The 16,509-nt window shown below is 43.1% G+C and overlaps 1 protein-coding gene across 5 annotated transcripts in view; it reads right to left on the reverse strand.

The window, feature by feature from the left end:
- herc2 (HECT and RLD domain containing E3 ubiquitin protein ligase 2) overlaps positions 1 to 16,509 on the reverse strand; it is a 162,759-nt gene that overhangs the window by 44,158 nt on the left and 102,092 nt on the right. For all 5 annotated transcript variants that reach the window (XM_060920184.1, XM_060920187.1, XM_060920183.1 and 2 more), the window contains exons 55-65: positions 14,951 to 15,056; positions 14,766 to 14,857; positions 14,510 to 14,685; positions 10,215 to 10,326; positions 10,040 to 10,121; positions 9,735 to 9,878; positions 2,954 to 3,044; positions 2,688 to 2,865; positions 2,438 to 2,519; positions 2,194 to 2,365; positions 1,962 to 2,106 (exon numbers count right to left, since the gene is read on the reverse strand). In XM_060920184.1, the coding sequence (XP_060776167.1) occupies positions 1,962 to 2,106; positions 2,194 to 2,365; positions 2,438 to 2,519; positions 2,688 to 2,865; positions 2,954 to 3,044; positions 9,735 to 9,878; positions 10,040 to 10,121; positions 10,215 to 10,326; positions 14,510 to 14,685; positions 14,766 to 14,857; positions 14,951 to 15,056 (1,380 nt within the window). The remainder of the gene's footprint in view (positions 1 to 1,961; positions 2,107 to 2,193; positions 2,366 to 2,437; positions 2,520 to 2,687; positions 2,866 to 2,953; positions 3,045 to 9,734; positions 9,879 to 10,039; positions 10,122 to 10,214; positions 10,327 to 14,509; positions 14,686 to 14,765; positions 14,858 to 14,950; positions 15,057 to 16,509) is intronic.

The following is a 16,509-nucleotide window of genomic DNA, read 5'->3' on the forward strand; positions in this document are numbered from 1 at the left end:
GATAGCTATACTCCGCACCTTGTACACGGGCACCAAAGCATGTATTAAAAAGGTACTACCAGCTTCTTTGCAACCCTAGCAGGATGCCAACAAGGTGCCTTAGAGTCACCCCACTCTTTAATATCGACATGGACTTTGTAGTGAGAATAGCATGCAGTGAAATACTGAAAATATTCCCTGAGACTGGTTTTAGACTGGAGTACTGCATTCCACATCAAGTAACAGCAAGAGAACTACGCCGTAAAGCACCATCATCGGGTCGCAGCCAAATCACCGAGATACTTTATGCAGATGACCAGGTCATTTGTGAACTCAGCAGAAGAACTTCAGAAAGTCCTTTTGTTGTAGAACACCTTCAAACGATTTGGCTTGCAGCTGTCCTATGACAAGACCGAGACAATGGTGTTCAACGTAGATGAAGAACTGATGCAACGGGAGAGTTTGATCATTCTTGGAGAAAACAAGACAAAGAATGCCAGAAACTTCAAGTATCTAGGATATACTATTACAAACTCTGAGCTCACCGTATCCTCTGTCCATGCAAGAATTGGTGCAGCATTCCAGTAGTGGAACGAATTAAAGCATGTACTAACTGACAAACGCATAAAGCTGGCGACCAGAGTTAAATTCTTGACCACGTGTATAAGATCATGCCTTCTCTATAGTGTCCGAGCATGGGAAATGTCTGAGTATGAGCTCAATAAGGTGGAAGTGATCTGGCATGGTTTTCTTAGAAAAATGGTCCATGGAGGCTTTGAACACAAGAATGTTCCAAAGGTTGATCGTGAGAAAGATAAGGACTCAAAAACACAAGTAGAGGGTGATGCTGACTGGAGCTTTAAGATCTCCAATAAACAACTACAGGATATAACCAAGACACGCCCGATTCAAGACTTCTGCCATTTGCAACACCTTAAATATACTGGTCACGTATGCCAGCTGGAAAACAACGAACCCCAGAAACAGGAGATGTTCGATCTACGTAATCCAAGAAAGATATGGAATAAAGTGGAAAGGCTGCTTAATATCGATGCTCAGCAGGCCAGAAGGAGTATGATGGATCGAGAGAAATTCAAGCAACTGCTGAATCATGTATTCAGCCAGGAGCACCCCAAAGCCAAGTAATTGCACCTAGAGGGAAGGACAATGATGAAGGTAAAAGAGATGATGACGGATGAGAAGGAGAGCATCAAGAAGGTAAAAGGAGAAGATGAAGGATGAGAAGGAGAAGAGCATCAAGAAGGTAAAAGAGAAGATGAAGGATGAGAAGGAGAAGAGCATCAAGAAGGAAAAAGAGAAGATGAAGGACGAGAAGGAGAGCATCAAGAAGGTAAAAGGAGATGAAGGACGAGAAGGAGAGCATCAAGAAGGTAAAAGGAGAAGAGGAAGGATGAAAAGGAGAAGAGCATCAAGAAGGTAAAAGAGAAGGAGAGCATGAAAAAGAAGATGAAGGATGAGAAGGAGAGCATCAAGAAGGTAAAAGAAGATGAAGGATGAGAAGGAGAGCATCAAGAAGGTAAAAGAAGAAGATGAAGGATCAGAAGAGCATCAAGAAGGTAAAAGGAGAAGATGAAGGATGAGAAGGAGAAGAGCATCAAGAAGGTAAAAGAGAAGGAGAGCATGAAAAAGGAGATGAAGGATGAGAAGAGCACCAAGAAGGTAAAGGAGATGAATGAGAAAGAAGAACAGCATGAAGACAAAGGAGAAGGAAAAGAAGATGGAAGAGGAAGAAGAGCTGCAAGAAGGCAGCAAGGGAGAAGGACAAGAAGGATGAGAAAGGAGAAGAGCATGAAGTCAAAGGAGAAGTACAAAACAGACAGAACAATAAGAAGAGGAGGAAAGAAATGGGGTTAAAAAAAAAGTAGAAAATGAAGACAGAAGGAGAAGAAGAAAACCCGAGGCTGAAAACTAAAGCAGAAGCGACAGAGCTTGATCTTGGTGTGTGCAGGAACATGGTGGACCTGTCCTGTATCTGTAACAGCCAGACAGTGCAGCGCTCCCACAGCCACGTGAACGATCTTCTTCCCTCTCAGACCCTCCACCATCTGAGGCTTCCTCACGTGAACATCTGTCCCATGACCCAGACGGAAGTAATCGCCCTTCCCCCTGCACACATCAGCAACGAGAGGACCACATTAACACCAACCTGGTGTGTGTACGGCGTTAGTACACACTGAAGAAACAGAAGTGTACCAGGTCCACACCACTCCTGATTTGGTGAGTGCGAGAGAGAACTGAGCTCCACACTCGATCTGACACACTCCCTGTCCGTTCAGACGCTCGATGTTCTGAGGGATGTTGCAGCCCTCGCTGCCTCCACGCCCCAGCTTCCCAAAATCGCCGTCTCCCCATGAGAACACCAAACCTACACACACAAACGCGTTTAATACACACCTGTGAAGTAAAACGCACAAGAGGGAGTCGATAAGGTTTGTACCTTCGTCTGTCAGAGCGAGCGTTTGTGCATCACGACTCCCACAAGCCACCTGGATCACACGATGACCCAACAACACCTTCACCTGGACAACACACAGGGTCAAGGAGCTTTAGGATCGGTCACAGGGTGTTGGCTCATTCTCTAGAACAGCAGCTTGTTACGTTTTTATTTAAAAAAAAAAATAAAAACAGACTCTCAATATGACAAATCCCAGTTGAGAAGAATGGTGTAGATCAAATCCCGTGCTCACCAGTTTGGGTCGGAGCTGCGTAGTGTTGTCTCCATGCCCCAGGCGTCCATACTCGCCCAGACCCCAGCTGTACAGCTCTCCGCTGGAGGTGATGGCTGCGCTGTGCGAGCTCCCGCATGCGATGTCCCGGATGCGCTTCGTCTTCAGGGCTTCGATCAGCCGAGGCTTATCGCAGTTCCTACACCCACACCATCATTTAACATCATTCACTCCACCCACACACACACTTCGAAAGGGGAGATTTTCTTCCAAACATGACAACTTACATTCTGCTGAAGTGCCCCAGTTTACCATCATCTCCTTCACCCCATGAGAAAACTTTCCCATCCACCGTCAAAGCCATGGCATGGCGTCCACCTGTGCGTGTGTGTAAAAAAAAAAAAAAAAAAAAGTTATTTTAAAAGCAGGCTCAACGAGTCATTTAGAAGTTTTTTAAAAAAAAATGGGCTGGAAACATATCTACACCTTCACTCATTAAAAAACAAAAGGCAAGGCAAGTTTATTTATATAGCACATTTCATACACAATGGCAGTTCAATGTGCTTTACAGAAGTAAAAACAAACAGTAAACAAGAGAAATAAAATTACATAAAATAATGTTATTTTTATTCTAAAACAAAAGAATTAAAAGAAAAGAATTAAACAATAGCAGAAATAAAATGAAGTAGTAGTTCAAATAGGAGGAGAAAAAAGAAACCAGCACAATAGAATAAAGAATAAAATAGAATAAAGTTAAAGTAAATTTATAACATGCAGAGAAAGTAAAGATTATAAAAAATGTAAAGAAGACAATATTAATTATTTAACAGAAAGCATCTGAAAACAGCTTGGTCTTTAGTCTAGATTTGAAGCTGCCAACAGCAGGAGCATTTTTGATGTCCTCTGGCAGTTGGTTCCATAGCTGCACTGCATAGTAGCTAAAAACTGCTTCACTATACTTAGTTTTAACAACTGGTTTTAATAGTAAATGTTTCTGTTTTGATCTGGTAGATCTGATTGGGTTAGGCTGCTGCAACATATCAGAGAGGGAATTGGGCCCTGTACCATTTAGAGATTTGTACACCAGCAGCAATGCTTTAAAGTCAATTCTGTAGCTTACTGGAAGCCAGTGAAGGGACCTTAGAATTGGAGTAATGTGCTCTGTTCTTTTTGTTCGTGTGAGAACCCTCGCCGCTGCATTTTGAACCAGCTGAAGTCGTTTGATGGTCTTTTTTGGCAGGCCTGTGAAAAGGCCATTACAGTAATCAACCCTACTAGAGATGAAGGCATGTATTAGTTTTTCCAGATCATTTTTTGACATAAGTCCTCTTAGTTTGGAAATGTTTTTTAGGTGATAAAATGCCGTTTTAGTGATTGCTTTCATGTGACTGTCAAAGTTTAGCTCGCTATCAATGAAAACACCAAGATTTTTAACCATTTCTTTAGTTTTAATCCCCTTTGTGTCAAGAATAGTGGTAATCCTGAGTCTTTCATCTTTTTTTCCAAATAGAATTACTTCTGTTTTATCTGTGTTCAGCTGAAGAAAATTTTGTGACATCCAGTTGTTGATTTGGTCGATACACTGGTAGAGACATTCAAGGTGGGCATAATCATTAGGTGATAGAGCAAAATAAATTTGGGTGTCATCTGCATAGCAGTGATACAAAATTGAATTTTTATTGATAATTTGCCCAAAAACAAAGACACATGAACATGCATGAACGTTCATTAGGGTGCATCAGTTGCCCCCTAAAAATGAAAAGTTCCTCCGATCATGATGCATTTTTGTTTTTATGTTCCTTTTGGTAAGAAAACGCACTGGGTGAAATATTTTGACAAAATTCAAAAGTTTAATGGTGGCACCAGGAGCTCAAAGTTATGGAAAAAGCTGCTATTTTATGACTTTTACAGAGATGCCTACCCCAAATTTTGAATTTCAGTATTCTTGAAAACATTTTTCAGTATTTTGGAATGACTTTCAGTAACATTAATTTATGCGCATTTCCATTATAAAGAGGTGTATATACCAATATGTTTAACATTTAAATTATTAAAAAGTACTGTTCTGTGTGAATTGAATAAACAAAACACGAGCAGCCATCTCAACTGAATTTCCACTCAACAAATTTCTCAAGCATACAATATATCACATTTTTATAAATACAATAGTGTTCCCTGTTTGCAGACATTACGGTTGACTACCAGTCATTGGTATTGAATGTAACTCCTCAGAAGTATTATATTATATTGCCTGGCAAAATGTTCTACCTGTTAACGGATTCTAATAAAATTTAAAAAAATTCTTATTTCATGCCAAAGAGAGTCCGACATTGTTATCTTAACGTCCCAATATATAAATACTTCAGCATAATGCTTCAGAAGAGACATTGAATAAAAACATTTATAATTGTATTTAAAACAGTGGAATGATCCATTTTTTGCCACAATCCCAACAGCACTAATCATAAAATTCTGTTTTTGATCATACTACATGTACATTTGCACTTGCAACACTGAAAAGACTTTGAATTAAAGAAGTACAGCCAGTGTTTGATATTTCAGTGAATAAAAATCAGACATGTAAAAAGAAACTGAATAAGTTTAACTCACATTTCATGACACTAATCGGCAAGTTCAACTCCAAGCACAGGTCAACCATCACCGCTTCAGCACGTGTCACGTTCCGTGTCTTTTCATCCACAGATTTCGTAAAAAACTGCTGGATACCCCCAGATTTACTTTCCGCCTGACTCGCCATTTCAGCATACTCCATATGTTTTTTTTTTTTGGAGTTGACATGCCGCGTGCAGTCATCGCGACCACCATGAGTGATGTTAATGTCAGTTCTACACAGTTTGCAGTGCGCGTATCCATTGCCCTTTTGACTGGGTGCAATGCGCGGCCATTCTACCGTATATCGTGGGAGGAACACCGGAGACCTGTGCTTCACTTGTCCCGATACTGAGCGTTTCAGTTCCACTATTGAGAAGCAGCACCATGCGTGTGATGCCGAGCGAAAATAGCGCGAACAAATGTGCGGAATCTGCGCATGTCACACACAGCATGTGCGGTTGTCATAAAAATAAATAGCCGTGAATCGCGCATGGATTGAAAGTCGCTTGGACATTTAAAAACAACTCACTGGAATTTTTTAAGACTTTATAATAATTCCGTACAGAATAACACTGTTTGCCGTAACATCGTATTTACGTAACTTTTCCGTACAAAATACGGCCAATCCGTACTAGTAGGCATCTCTGCTTTTATGACAAAATTTCGATCACTTTTCATGAAACATTATGGCACCTTATAGAGTATACCAAATATCTTAGATCCACATTTTTAGTGCATATTCTAAATATATTATCAAGCACAGTTTGAGTTTTAGCTGTTCGTTGAATCATTGTTCAACTACTTTTAAACAATACAAATGTATTATGAATCACATTAATGCTTCTCAATCCCTTGCAAAGGTTCTTAACATGATCTCTGGCTCACAAGAAATCAATAAACGGAGTCCAACATTGTGATTCAAACCTTACGTGAAAACATAAAATAAGCGGGGCAGCACAGTGGTGTAGTGGTTAGTGCTATCGCCTCACAGCAAGAAGGTCCTGGGTTCGAGCCCCGTGGCTGGCAAGGGCCTTTCTGTGTGGAGTTTGCATGTTCTCCCCGTGTCCGCGTGGGTTTCCTCCGGGTGCTCCGGTTTCCCCCACAGTCCAAAGACATGCAGGTTAGGTTAACTGGTGACTCTAAATTGAGTGTAGGTGTGAATGTGAGTGTGAATGGTTGTCTGTGTCTATGTGTCAGCCCTGTGATGACCTGGCGACTTGTCCAGGGTGTACCCCGCCTTTCGCCCGTAGTCAGCTGGGATAGGCTCCAGCTCGCCTGCGACCCTGTAGAAGGATAAAGCGGCTACAGATAATGAGATGAGATAAAATAAGCGTTTTTTGGCAAAAAATGAACCTCATGGTGCCACCATTAGACTTTTGAATATATCTCATTCATCTCATTATCTGTAGCCACTTTATCCTTCTACAGGGTAGCAGGCGAGCTGGAGCCTATCCCAGCTGACTACGGGCGAAAGGCGGGGTTCACCCTGGACAAGTCGCCAGGTCATCACAGGGCTGACACATAGACACAGACAACCATTCACACTCACATTCACACCTACGCTCAATTTAGAGTCACCAGTTAACCTAACCTGCATGTCTTTGGACTGTGGGGGAAACCGGAGCACCCGGAGGAAACCCACGCGGACACGGGGAGAACATGCAAACTCCGCACAGAAAGGCCCTCGCCGGCCACGGGGCTCGAACCCGGACCTTCTTGCTGTGAGGCGACAGTGCTAACCACTACACCACCGTGCCGCCCACATTTGAATATGGTCAAAAAAAATTTACAGGACGTCTTTATTGGTGAAAAGGAACACCCAAACAAAAACGCATCAGATTTTATGAAAGTGAGGGCAGCTGATGCACCCTAACGTTCACGAATATACAAATTCAGAAACGGCTCAGTGCATCTCGATGGGTGTCATTTTCTCTCAGATTTATTTAACGACCAAAGAAGAAGCAGTGTCAGTGGGCTTCAGTGTTACCATAACGACCATGATTTTGCTCATGTGTCTAGGTTTCACATCATCTAATATTAAGACATGGCACCGCCCCGAATCCCATTCCAGGTGGGGAATGACACAGGGACCCCATACACACTCCACCTTCTGCTGGTGTAAGAAAATAATCAACGATGATGTGGGCGATGAAGCAAAGTTACCATGAACATCCTCAGTGTTGATTATTTTCCTGTAACGGCACATCCTGTAGTGTTTTATTCCTCTTGTACATTAATTTATCGTTATATTTAATGTTGTGAAATGCCGAAGCTCCTGTTCTTGCTTACGTTACATCAGCAATAAACAAATCATTACTGCTTGTGTTATAGCAGCTATCAATTTAATAAAAGAAAAAAAAAAGCAGCTTGTTATCTTGTGTTATCGAGAAACCACAAACTCGGCGTATCAGATGCTCGCTGGCCGTGCTGTGAAAATTCTCCATGCAGACGCTCATCTGAGATTCCAAACCTGTCATTGCTCAACTCTTGAATATTTTCTATCATTAAGAAGCTTATAATCTCTGCTTTCCAAAGACATGTATCTGGTTAAGATCTGTATCTTAATCTGATCTGAACACTGAAGCAACAACAACACGGAGAAGAATGCCCCTTTTCCACCAAAGCAGTTCCAGGGCTGGTTCGGGGCCAGTGCTTAGTTTGGAACCGGGTTTTCTGTTTCCACTGACAAAGAACTGGCTCTGGGGCCAGAAAAACCGGTTCCAGCCTAGCACCAACTCTCTGCTGGGCCAGAGGAAAGAACCGCTTACGTCAGCGGGGGGCGGGGTTGTTAAGACCAACAACAATAGCAAGACCGCGAAAGATCGCCATTTTTAAGCGACGAGAAGCAGCAGCTGTACAATCGCGAAGTCATCATTATTATTATTATTGTTGTTGCTGCTTCTCCGTCTTAAATGTTGCTCTGATGTTCGCACCAAGGTTTATGCAAACGCAGTGACGTAACTGCTGTATACAGCGACGTAACTGATGTGGCTCCACATAGCACCCCAAGCTATGGAAAAGCAAACTGGTTCTCAGCTGGCTCGCAAGTGAATGAGTTGTGAACCAGCACCAGCACTGGAACTGATTTGGTGGAAAAGGGGTAGAAGAAGCAGCAACAACAACAATAATAATAATAATAATAATAATAATAATAATAATAATAATAAATGACTTCGCATTTGTACAGCTGCTGCTTCGCGTCACTTAAAAATGTATATAGCGTCGCGGTCTTGCTATTGTTGTTGGTCTTAACAGCCCCGCCCCCCGCTGACGTAAGCGGTTCTTTCCTCTGGCCCAGCAGAGAGTTGGTGCTAGCCTGGAACCGGTTTTTCTGGCCCCAGAGCCAGTTCTTTGTCAGTGGAAACAGAAAACCCGGTTCCAAACTAAGCACTGGCCCCGAACCAGCCCTGGAACTGCTTTGGTGGAAAAGGGGCATATGTGGACTCTGCAGTACTATTAATACAATATACAAATGTTTACCAAAGACAAATTGCTTAAATTAAAAATAAAAATGTACATTTTCTTTCTTCCCACCTTCCACTTGTTACACAGGATACAGCAAGCGGTCCCTGTAACCTGTGTGGACTCTGCAGTACTATTAATACAATACACTTCAACTTGTCTTTGGTAAACATTTGTAAAGAAACGCTAGTCTAGAAACTCTGGCCTAGACTTTCCACTCGTTACACAGGATACAGCAAGCGGTCCCTGTTTAAAAAAAAAACGTGACAATTGTCCTCTGCGCCATGACCCAACATCACAACATACTGATATTTCTGTTTTCGGCAATTCCACTTGTCATTTCGCGGGAAACTTGGCAAAGTTTACCGAAACTCACGAGGTAGCTCAAACTACACCGTACATTCCCGAGCTTTGCCGGTTTACCATATTTGGCATTGTCAGCTGATCTCCCGAACATCACCGAGCTCACGATTCTTTACGAAGATCGTCCGGAAAGCATAATTCGGGATGATTCGCCCTAGGGAGTTTTACTGAACGCATTCCGGAAATATCTGAACATTAAACAGTTGCAGTTTGCCATATTTGGAGGATGCTTTGATTGGCTAGAAGCTGTGATTGGTTGAAATGTTGTTTACATGGATAGAATGTCGGCGAACTGGCGGGAAAGTGATTCACACGCGTGCTGTAATAGTGCTGAATACAGATCAAAGGCGATGGGCGGGGTCACGAATCAGCGCGTCTCTGGCTCCCACGCACGCTGTAATTGCAGAGCACAGATCAAATTCGGGGGGCTTTTTGGGAGCCGAAAGCCGGGTCGCGCGCCTGACAAATGGATGAAGGGCTGACGTTCTGATGTTGATGATTCTTCTACCATCCCAAAGTGATTTTTTAGTCGTCCAGGCGTAAATATTAGTGGCCAGTGGCCATCGGGACACCGTTAATTTCGAGGTCTGTAAACCGTACGTTTCTGAGAGAAATAAAACATGAACACACCTGAATGAACAGCCACTTTCTTCACTACGTAGTTACTGAGAGCGGTGATCTGGCGGGGGATTGGGATGGTACCGCTGCTCAGACCCAGACCCAACCTGCCGTTAGTGGCCTCTCCGCACGCGTACACCTTTCCCTCCGCGGTCACTGCACACACACACACACACCCCTTCAAAATACAAATTAAACAGACTAACATCGGATTATACGGCAATTACCATGGACACGTGACAATACGACCATGAAAACACACACGATCTACTGGAACAGATTTTTTTTTTTAAAGACACAATCAGAAATCATCTCACCTGCAAAAAGGCTCTTCGACCCTCCAGACACCTGTACGACGTTCAGAGCAGACAGCGTCTCAGAAAACGATGGAACCTTGATCTGGGGAAAACAGGAAGTGGGAGGGTTTGAGCCAAAACTTAAACGTTTCAAACGTGAACACCTGGGTGAGTGTGTGTGTTTGACCTGACTGACCTTTGACCCTTTGAGCCCGCCCAGCTGGTCCTTGTCATTGAGGCCCCAGACGAACACTTTGGTCCTGATGGTAGCAGCAGACTCCATGCCTGAGGACCTCTTCCGGATGAGACTGCGGTGAGAGAACAGGATTAACACCATAGACATGTAAACAAACATACAGTGGGGGAAAAAAGTATTTAGTCAGCCACCAATTGTGCAAGTTCTCCCACTTAAAAAGATGAGAGAGGCCTGTAATTTTCATCATAGGTACACTTCAACTATGAGAGACAAAATGAGAAAAAAAAAATCCAGAAAATCGCATTGTCTGATTTTTAAAGAATTTATTTGCAAATTATGGTGGAAAATAAGCATTTGGTCAATAACAAAAGTTCATCTCAATAATTTGTTATATACCCTTTGTTGGCAATGACAGAGGTCAAACGTTTTCTGTAAGTCTTCACAAGGTTTTCACACACTGTTGCTGGTATTTTTGGCCCATTCCTCCATGCAGATCTCCTCTAGAGCAGTGATGTTTTGGGGCTGTCGCTGGGCAACACGGACTTTCAACTCCCTCCAAAGATTTTCTATGGGGTTGAGATCTGGAGACTGGCTAGGCCACTCCAGGACCTTGAAATGCTTCTTACGAAGCCACTCCTTCGTTGCCCAGGCGGTGTGTTTGGGATCATTGTCATGCTGAAAGACCCAGCCACGTTTCGTCTTCAATGCCCTTGCTGATGGAAGGAGGTTTTCACTCAAAATCTCACGATACATGGCCCCATTCATTCTTTCCTTTACACGGATCAGTTGTCCTGGTCCCTTTGCAGAAAAACAGCCCCAAAGCATGTTGTTTCCACCCCCATGCTTCACAGTAGGTATGGTGTTCTTTGGATGCAACTCAGCATTCTTTCTCCTCCAAACACGACAAGTTGAGTTTTTACCAAAAAGTTCTATTTTGGTTTCATCTGACCATATGACATTCTCCCAATCCTCTTCTGGATCATCCAAATGCTCTCTAGCAAACTTCAGACTGGCCTGGACATGTACTGGCTTAAGCAGGGGGACACGTCTGGCACTACAGGATTTGAGTCCCTGGCGGCGTAGTGTGTTACTGATGGTAGCCTTTGTTACTTTGGTCCCAGCTCTCTGCAGGTCATTCACTAGGTCCCCCCGTGTGGTTCTGGGATTTTTGCTCACCGTTCTTGTGATCATTTTGACCCCACGGGGTGAGATCTTGCGTGGAGCCCCAGATCGAGAGAGATTATCAGTGGTCTTGTATGTCTTCCGTTTTCTAATAATTGCTCCCACAGTTGATTTCTTCACACCAAGCTGCTTACCTATTGCAGATTCAGTCTTCCCAGCCTGGTGCAGGTCTACAATTTTGTTTCTGGTGTCCTTTGACAGCTCTTTGGTCTTGGCCATAGTGGAGTTTGGAGTGTGACTGTTTGAGGTTGTGGACAGGTGTCTTTTATACTGATAACGAGTTCAAACAGGTGCCATTAATAAAGGTAATGAGTGGAGGACAGAGGAGCCTCTTAAAGAAGTTGTTACAGGTCTGTGAGAGCCAGAAATCTTGCTTGTTTGTAGGTGACCAAATACTTATTTTACCGAGGAATTTACCAATTAATTAATTAAAAATCCTACAATGTGATTTCCTGGATTCTTTCCCCCCATTCTGTCTCTCATAGTTGAAGTGTACCCATGATGAAAATTACAGGCCTCTCTCATCTTTTTAAGTGGGAGAACTTGCACAATTGGTGGCTGACTAAATACTTTTTTGCCCCACTGTAGACGCCGCCTTCTGCGTAGAATCATACGTCATCCTCGCCGCCATATTGGATGTGGCAAAGTGGAGATTCTTCACCCGTCTCTGGTATAGCGTCTATACAGTAGCCGAGAATAAAGATGCCTCATTCGTGTGCTGCGTTTAACTGTACCAACAGGTTTACCGTCCAAACGAGATCACATGGGATTACCTTTCACAGGTGAGACTGGAAAAATGCTTTTCATTGTATTTGGGTCATTATAACGTAATTGTATGAACAGATTTTTCTGACTTTGTGGCTAATATGAAGTCTCGCGCATAATAGCCGCTCGGTGAAACCTGTCTCCAAACAACGAAGTATTTCCTTCGTAACTACGCTGATTGTTGTTAGTTGCTTAGCTAACTTTTCACATACTATGTAGGTTTCCCAAAAATAAAGCCATGAAAAAGCAGTGGGAGACAGCTGTGCGACGGGAAGGGTTTTCTGCTACGCCGTCAGCCATGCTCTGCAGTGAACACTTCAGAACGGAGGATTTGGACAGAACAGGTCAGACAGTCAGGATCAGAGAGGGAGCTGTTCCTTCAGTCTTCAGTTTCCCAGCTCATCTCCACCGGGGAGGTGTATAGAGAGCGTGCACGTGACGTCACGAGGTCACGTGATATTCGTTATCCGCCATTTTGGATGGCAAAGCCGCGCAAAGAACTTAGACAAACCCGTTCTAATTATCAAGTGTGTGGGAGTAGATCTTTCGAGAATGGTTATATCTTGTTCAGCATTTGGTGTAATCTTCTAATTCAATACTCCGAGTACATCCGTTAAGTTGATTTTCAGATTGAATGATAGCTGCATACTTAGAAACTAGACAGTCTCTAATGTTTAAAATGGCTATGCCGAGCCCTACTACCCTGACCTAGTCTATGACAATGTTTTATCTTTTTGGCTCATATATGCCTTTGAAAGGCCAATCCATAGTAGGGATGGCGAAAACTTAAAAAAAAAAAATCTTGACCGACCACCGAGCCTCATTAGCCGGTTAAAGTCGGTTAACCTACGAGTTTAAACAGGGATGCAAACGGCAGATGCGCCTTTTTCACAGCTGAATCGCACAGATCCGATTTTTTTCTTTTGGGGGGGGGGCGTTGGAGTGTCTGAATAATTTCATCAAAGTAAATTCTGTATTAAAATTACTAAATAAGCAAATGCCGTTACAGTCCATGAAACATAGGAAGTATGAGAAGAAAACCGCCCACGTTTTCGCGGAAGCTGCGCAGATTTACTGTTTTTCAGACAAAAACATACATATTACAACCCTGTCATTATCTGGAACTGAGTTTAGATTACAAACATTCTGAAGATAAAACGTCCTGCATAGTCTCTTTATGATAAACGCCTTAATGCCACTTACCCGTGAGGTTATCAAGTAGACATTCTTCTTCGGGACCTTCCAGAGGTATAGTTGAGATCCATCCCGCAACAAAATATTTATAAGCTTCCAGGCTCTTGTAAGCTTTGAGGGCTTTGCCAGTGTAACATGATTCACGATTAACGAGAAAATTGTAAATGTCGTGGTAGGCCAGATCGGGCAAATCGCCGGCACCGCAGCTCCGAATTTCCCTGAACAAGGATTGCAGCAAGTTGTACGGATCTGCAATCCCCAACCTGGAACACTTTTCCACGTAACGCTGCCTCACGTCACCTTCAAGATGCTGAACAAACTTGGACAAGTTATCGCGCGATGTAGATGGGGTATTTTCCGAATTTTCTTGGGGATTACTGCCTGGATCCATTACGCTCGCGCAAGGTGAACTATCCTGAAGCCGTCCAATATGCCAGAGTGGGCGGAGTACACATGTGCGGGTCACGTGACTGCACATCCTCTATAGTTATAAGCAGTGAGAATTAGATAATACAGTGCCACACTGTGATGAGTGTTTCTGAACGTATGATGAATGTTTTTAACCTTTCTGAATGCGAAGGAATCAGTGATGTATTTTGGCGGTCATTCAGCTCACTTTATTCAGCGAGAGCAGGTCTGTGTGATGACTCAATAAATAAAACAGTAAATTTTTATTTTCATTCACTATTTCCAGTTTTTCCACCATTTATCATATTCAGTCTTGTAGGTTGGTTATTGTGGCCTCAGGTTTTGGTAGCTTGCTGCGGTATGCTGACTGATTAGCTTACCTGAGCTATCTACCGCGGATCTGTCGCTAGTTTGCAGTGTACAGGGGATTTCGCACACTATTTATAACCATCACATTAAAAGTTATACATGTTGTTTTGATGCCTGTTTGTTTGCCAAATATATACGTGTGTGTGTTAATGGGTGAATAAAAGGCATCGAGTTAAATATTGTAGAAAGGGGCTTTATGAAGTTCAGTCCATTTACTTGCATTGATTTACGGGGAAGATTTGCCACATCCAATATGGCGGACACTCTGACGTATCCCAGCAACGGGCCGCCAGCTCAATGCGGCGTCTATGTTTATATGTCTATGATTAACACCACCACTTAGAATGCGTAAGGAGCTGAGGAAATGAGAAACACACCTCCCAGTGGCTACTTTATCATCTTCCTCTTCCTCGTTATCTGATGCCAAGAACGGCACGGTTGCCAGATCTTCGTCCTCAGCACGGATACGACCCACGATGCTCAACCCGTGGATCTTACAGTCGATCCCTGAGCTGCGGCACTGCTTTATAGCGATCTCTATGTACCTGTGGTACTACACACACACACACACACACACACAGAGTGAGGTGAATATACGTCACACACTGATGCACAGACTGTGAGGGAACCAACCTCAGTGCAGTCGTTGAGTAAAGACACGGTGGTGTCTGTAGGGTTGATGTTGATGGTCTTCAGCTCGATCAGGTTGTTCAGTGAACTTCCACCTAAACAAAATCGTCATGAATGCGTCAAAATAAAAAGAAAAACCTGAGGTTTTTTAATTTTTTTATTTTTAAGATCTGTGTGACGTTGTTTACCCGACACCACCACCAGTGAAGGCATGTAGCTGCTGTCTGCTGGATCTACCACCATCTTCAACCTGTGCACCAGAACATCAGGGAAGAGCTCCAACCTGATCCAGTGCTGCAGTGGCCACAGAAAAGGCAAAATCAAAATCACCCTTTCAATCAACCAAGCATCGTTCATCCAATCAATCCGTGAATCTGATCAATTTACGTGGTTGTCTTTCAACCAACCGTTCAATTGATCAGTGAATGAACCAATCCAAAACAACACCAGAGATGCCAACACTGACAAAAAACAAAAAAACAGAGGAGCATCTCCGAGTGCAGCGAGGTTCCGAATAGGCCGAGGCCCCCGGAAACCGGAAGCTCAGAGATGCAATCTAAGCCGTTTTGAGGAAAATAAATGCAGGGTTTACTGTACAGTATAAGCTCAATTATCCAAACGCTCTGGGGGAAAAAAGTTTGGCCAACTAAGAGGATGTTCAGAGAACTGAGCTTGTCCTGTTATCCAGTGTTTCAGTAGTTTCATCCTCATCAACAACAAAATCCAGAGTAAAAGACAAGATTTATGTATAGGTCTTTCAATAACAACAAAATTAATACTGTATTGACTTCCTGAACTGGGCACCAGTCTAATACCGGACTTAATAAAAGTCAAGACTGAAAGATGCCCATCCATACAACAAGACGACCGAGTCATCTATATCCCCCGCCCTATATACCAACTTTCAAGATGTTATCCCTCACATTTTTTAAGTTCTGCTGCAGGAAACCAACCCTACCCAGGGCTCGACATTAAGCCCTGCCCGACTGCTCGGGGCAAGCGAAACATGTATTCGGGCAAGTGGAATATGTCCCCAACACGCCCGACTGGGCAAGCTGGAATGAGCATACATTACGAACTAGCACTGAAAAAATTAGGCATGTGTGTCAGATAACGTTATCCAGGGACACATGTCTGCCCGGGGGCATTTTGAGTTATTGACAGGTTCCGAAAGTGCAGTTTCTAAGCTTTCCAATGATGCCTTCCATGTGGAGATCTGACAATATTTGAAGAATGTGTGGCCTTTTGAAAGTGTATACCTCTTAAAACAGAAAAGGGAGAAAATCGCCCTCAAAGTTTTCCATCTCAGCTACTCTGGGTGCAGGGCGGGCACATAATGGTGCTCATTTGCATGACATTAAGGAAAGCCCCACCCCCTACGAGCTAGCACGATACTACTTTCATGCAAACAAAGATCACCACGTCAATTTTCCTTCCATGCAAAGTATGCCCAACACAATTATGAAGTACAAAAATAAGTCCTAAAGTATACTTTAACGTTTTGTGGTTGAAAAATTACTCACACCGTAAGAAAGAAAGATAGCACGATGATGACACAACTAACACAACGCTAGTTTCATGTAACCAAACCACAACTCTCTCCGTTACATGCAAAAATAACCACACAACCTTAGATTAATAAACTCACCCCATCAGAAAGAGAAACGGCGCCTTGCACACACCAATGCCTCCGATGGAATGTAGTCCCAGAACACTTCCTTTTGGTTGCGGTTTTTTTTGCTAGAAA

This window comes from Neoarius graeffei, chromosome 4, assembly GCF_027579695.1.
Source record: "Neoarius graeffei isolate fNeoGra1 chromosome 4, fNeoGra1.pri, whole genome shotgun sequence".
Lineage (NCBI taxonomy): Eukaryota > Metazoa > Chordata > Actinopteri > Siluriformes > Ariidae > Neoarius > Neoarius graeffei.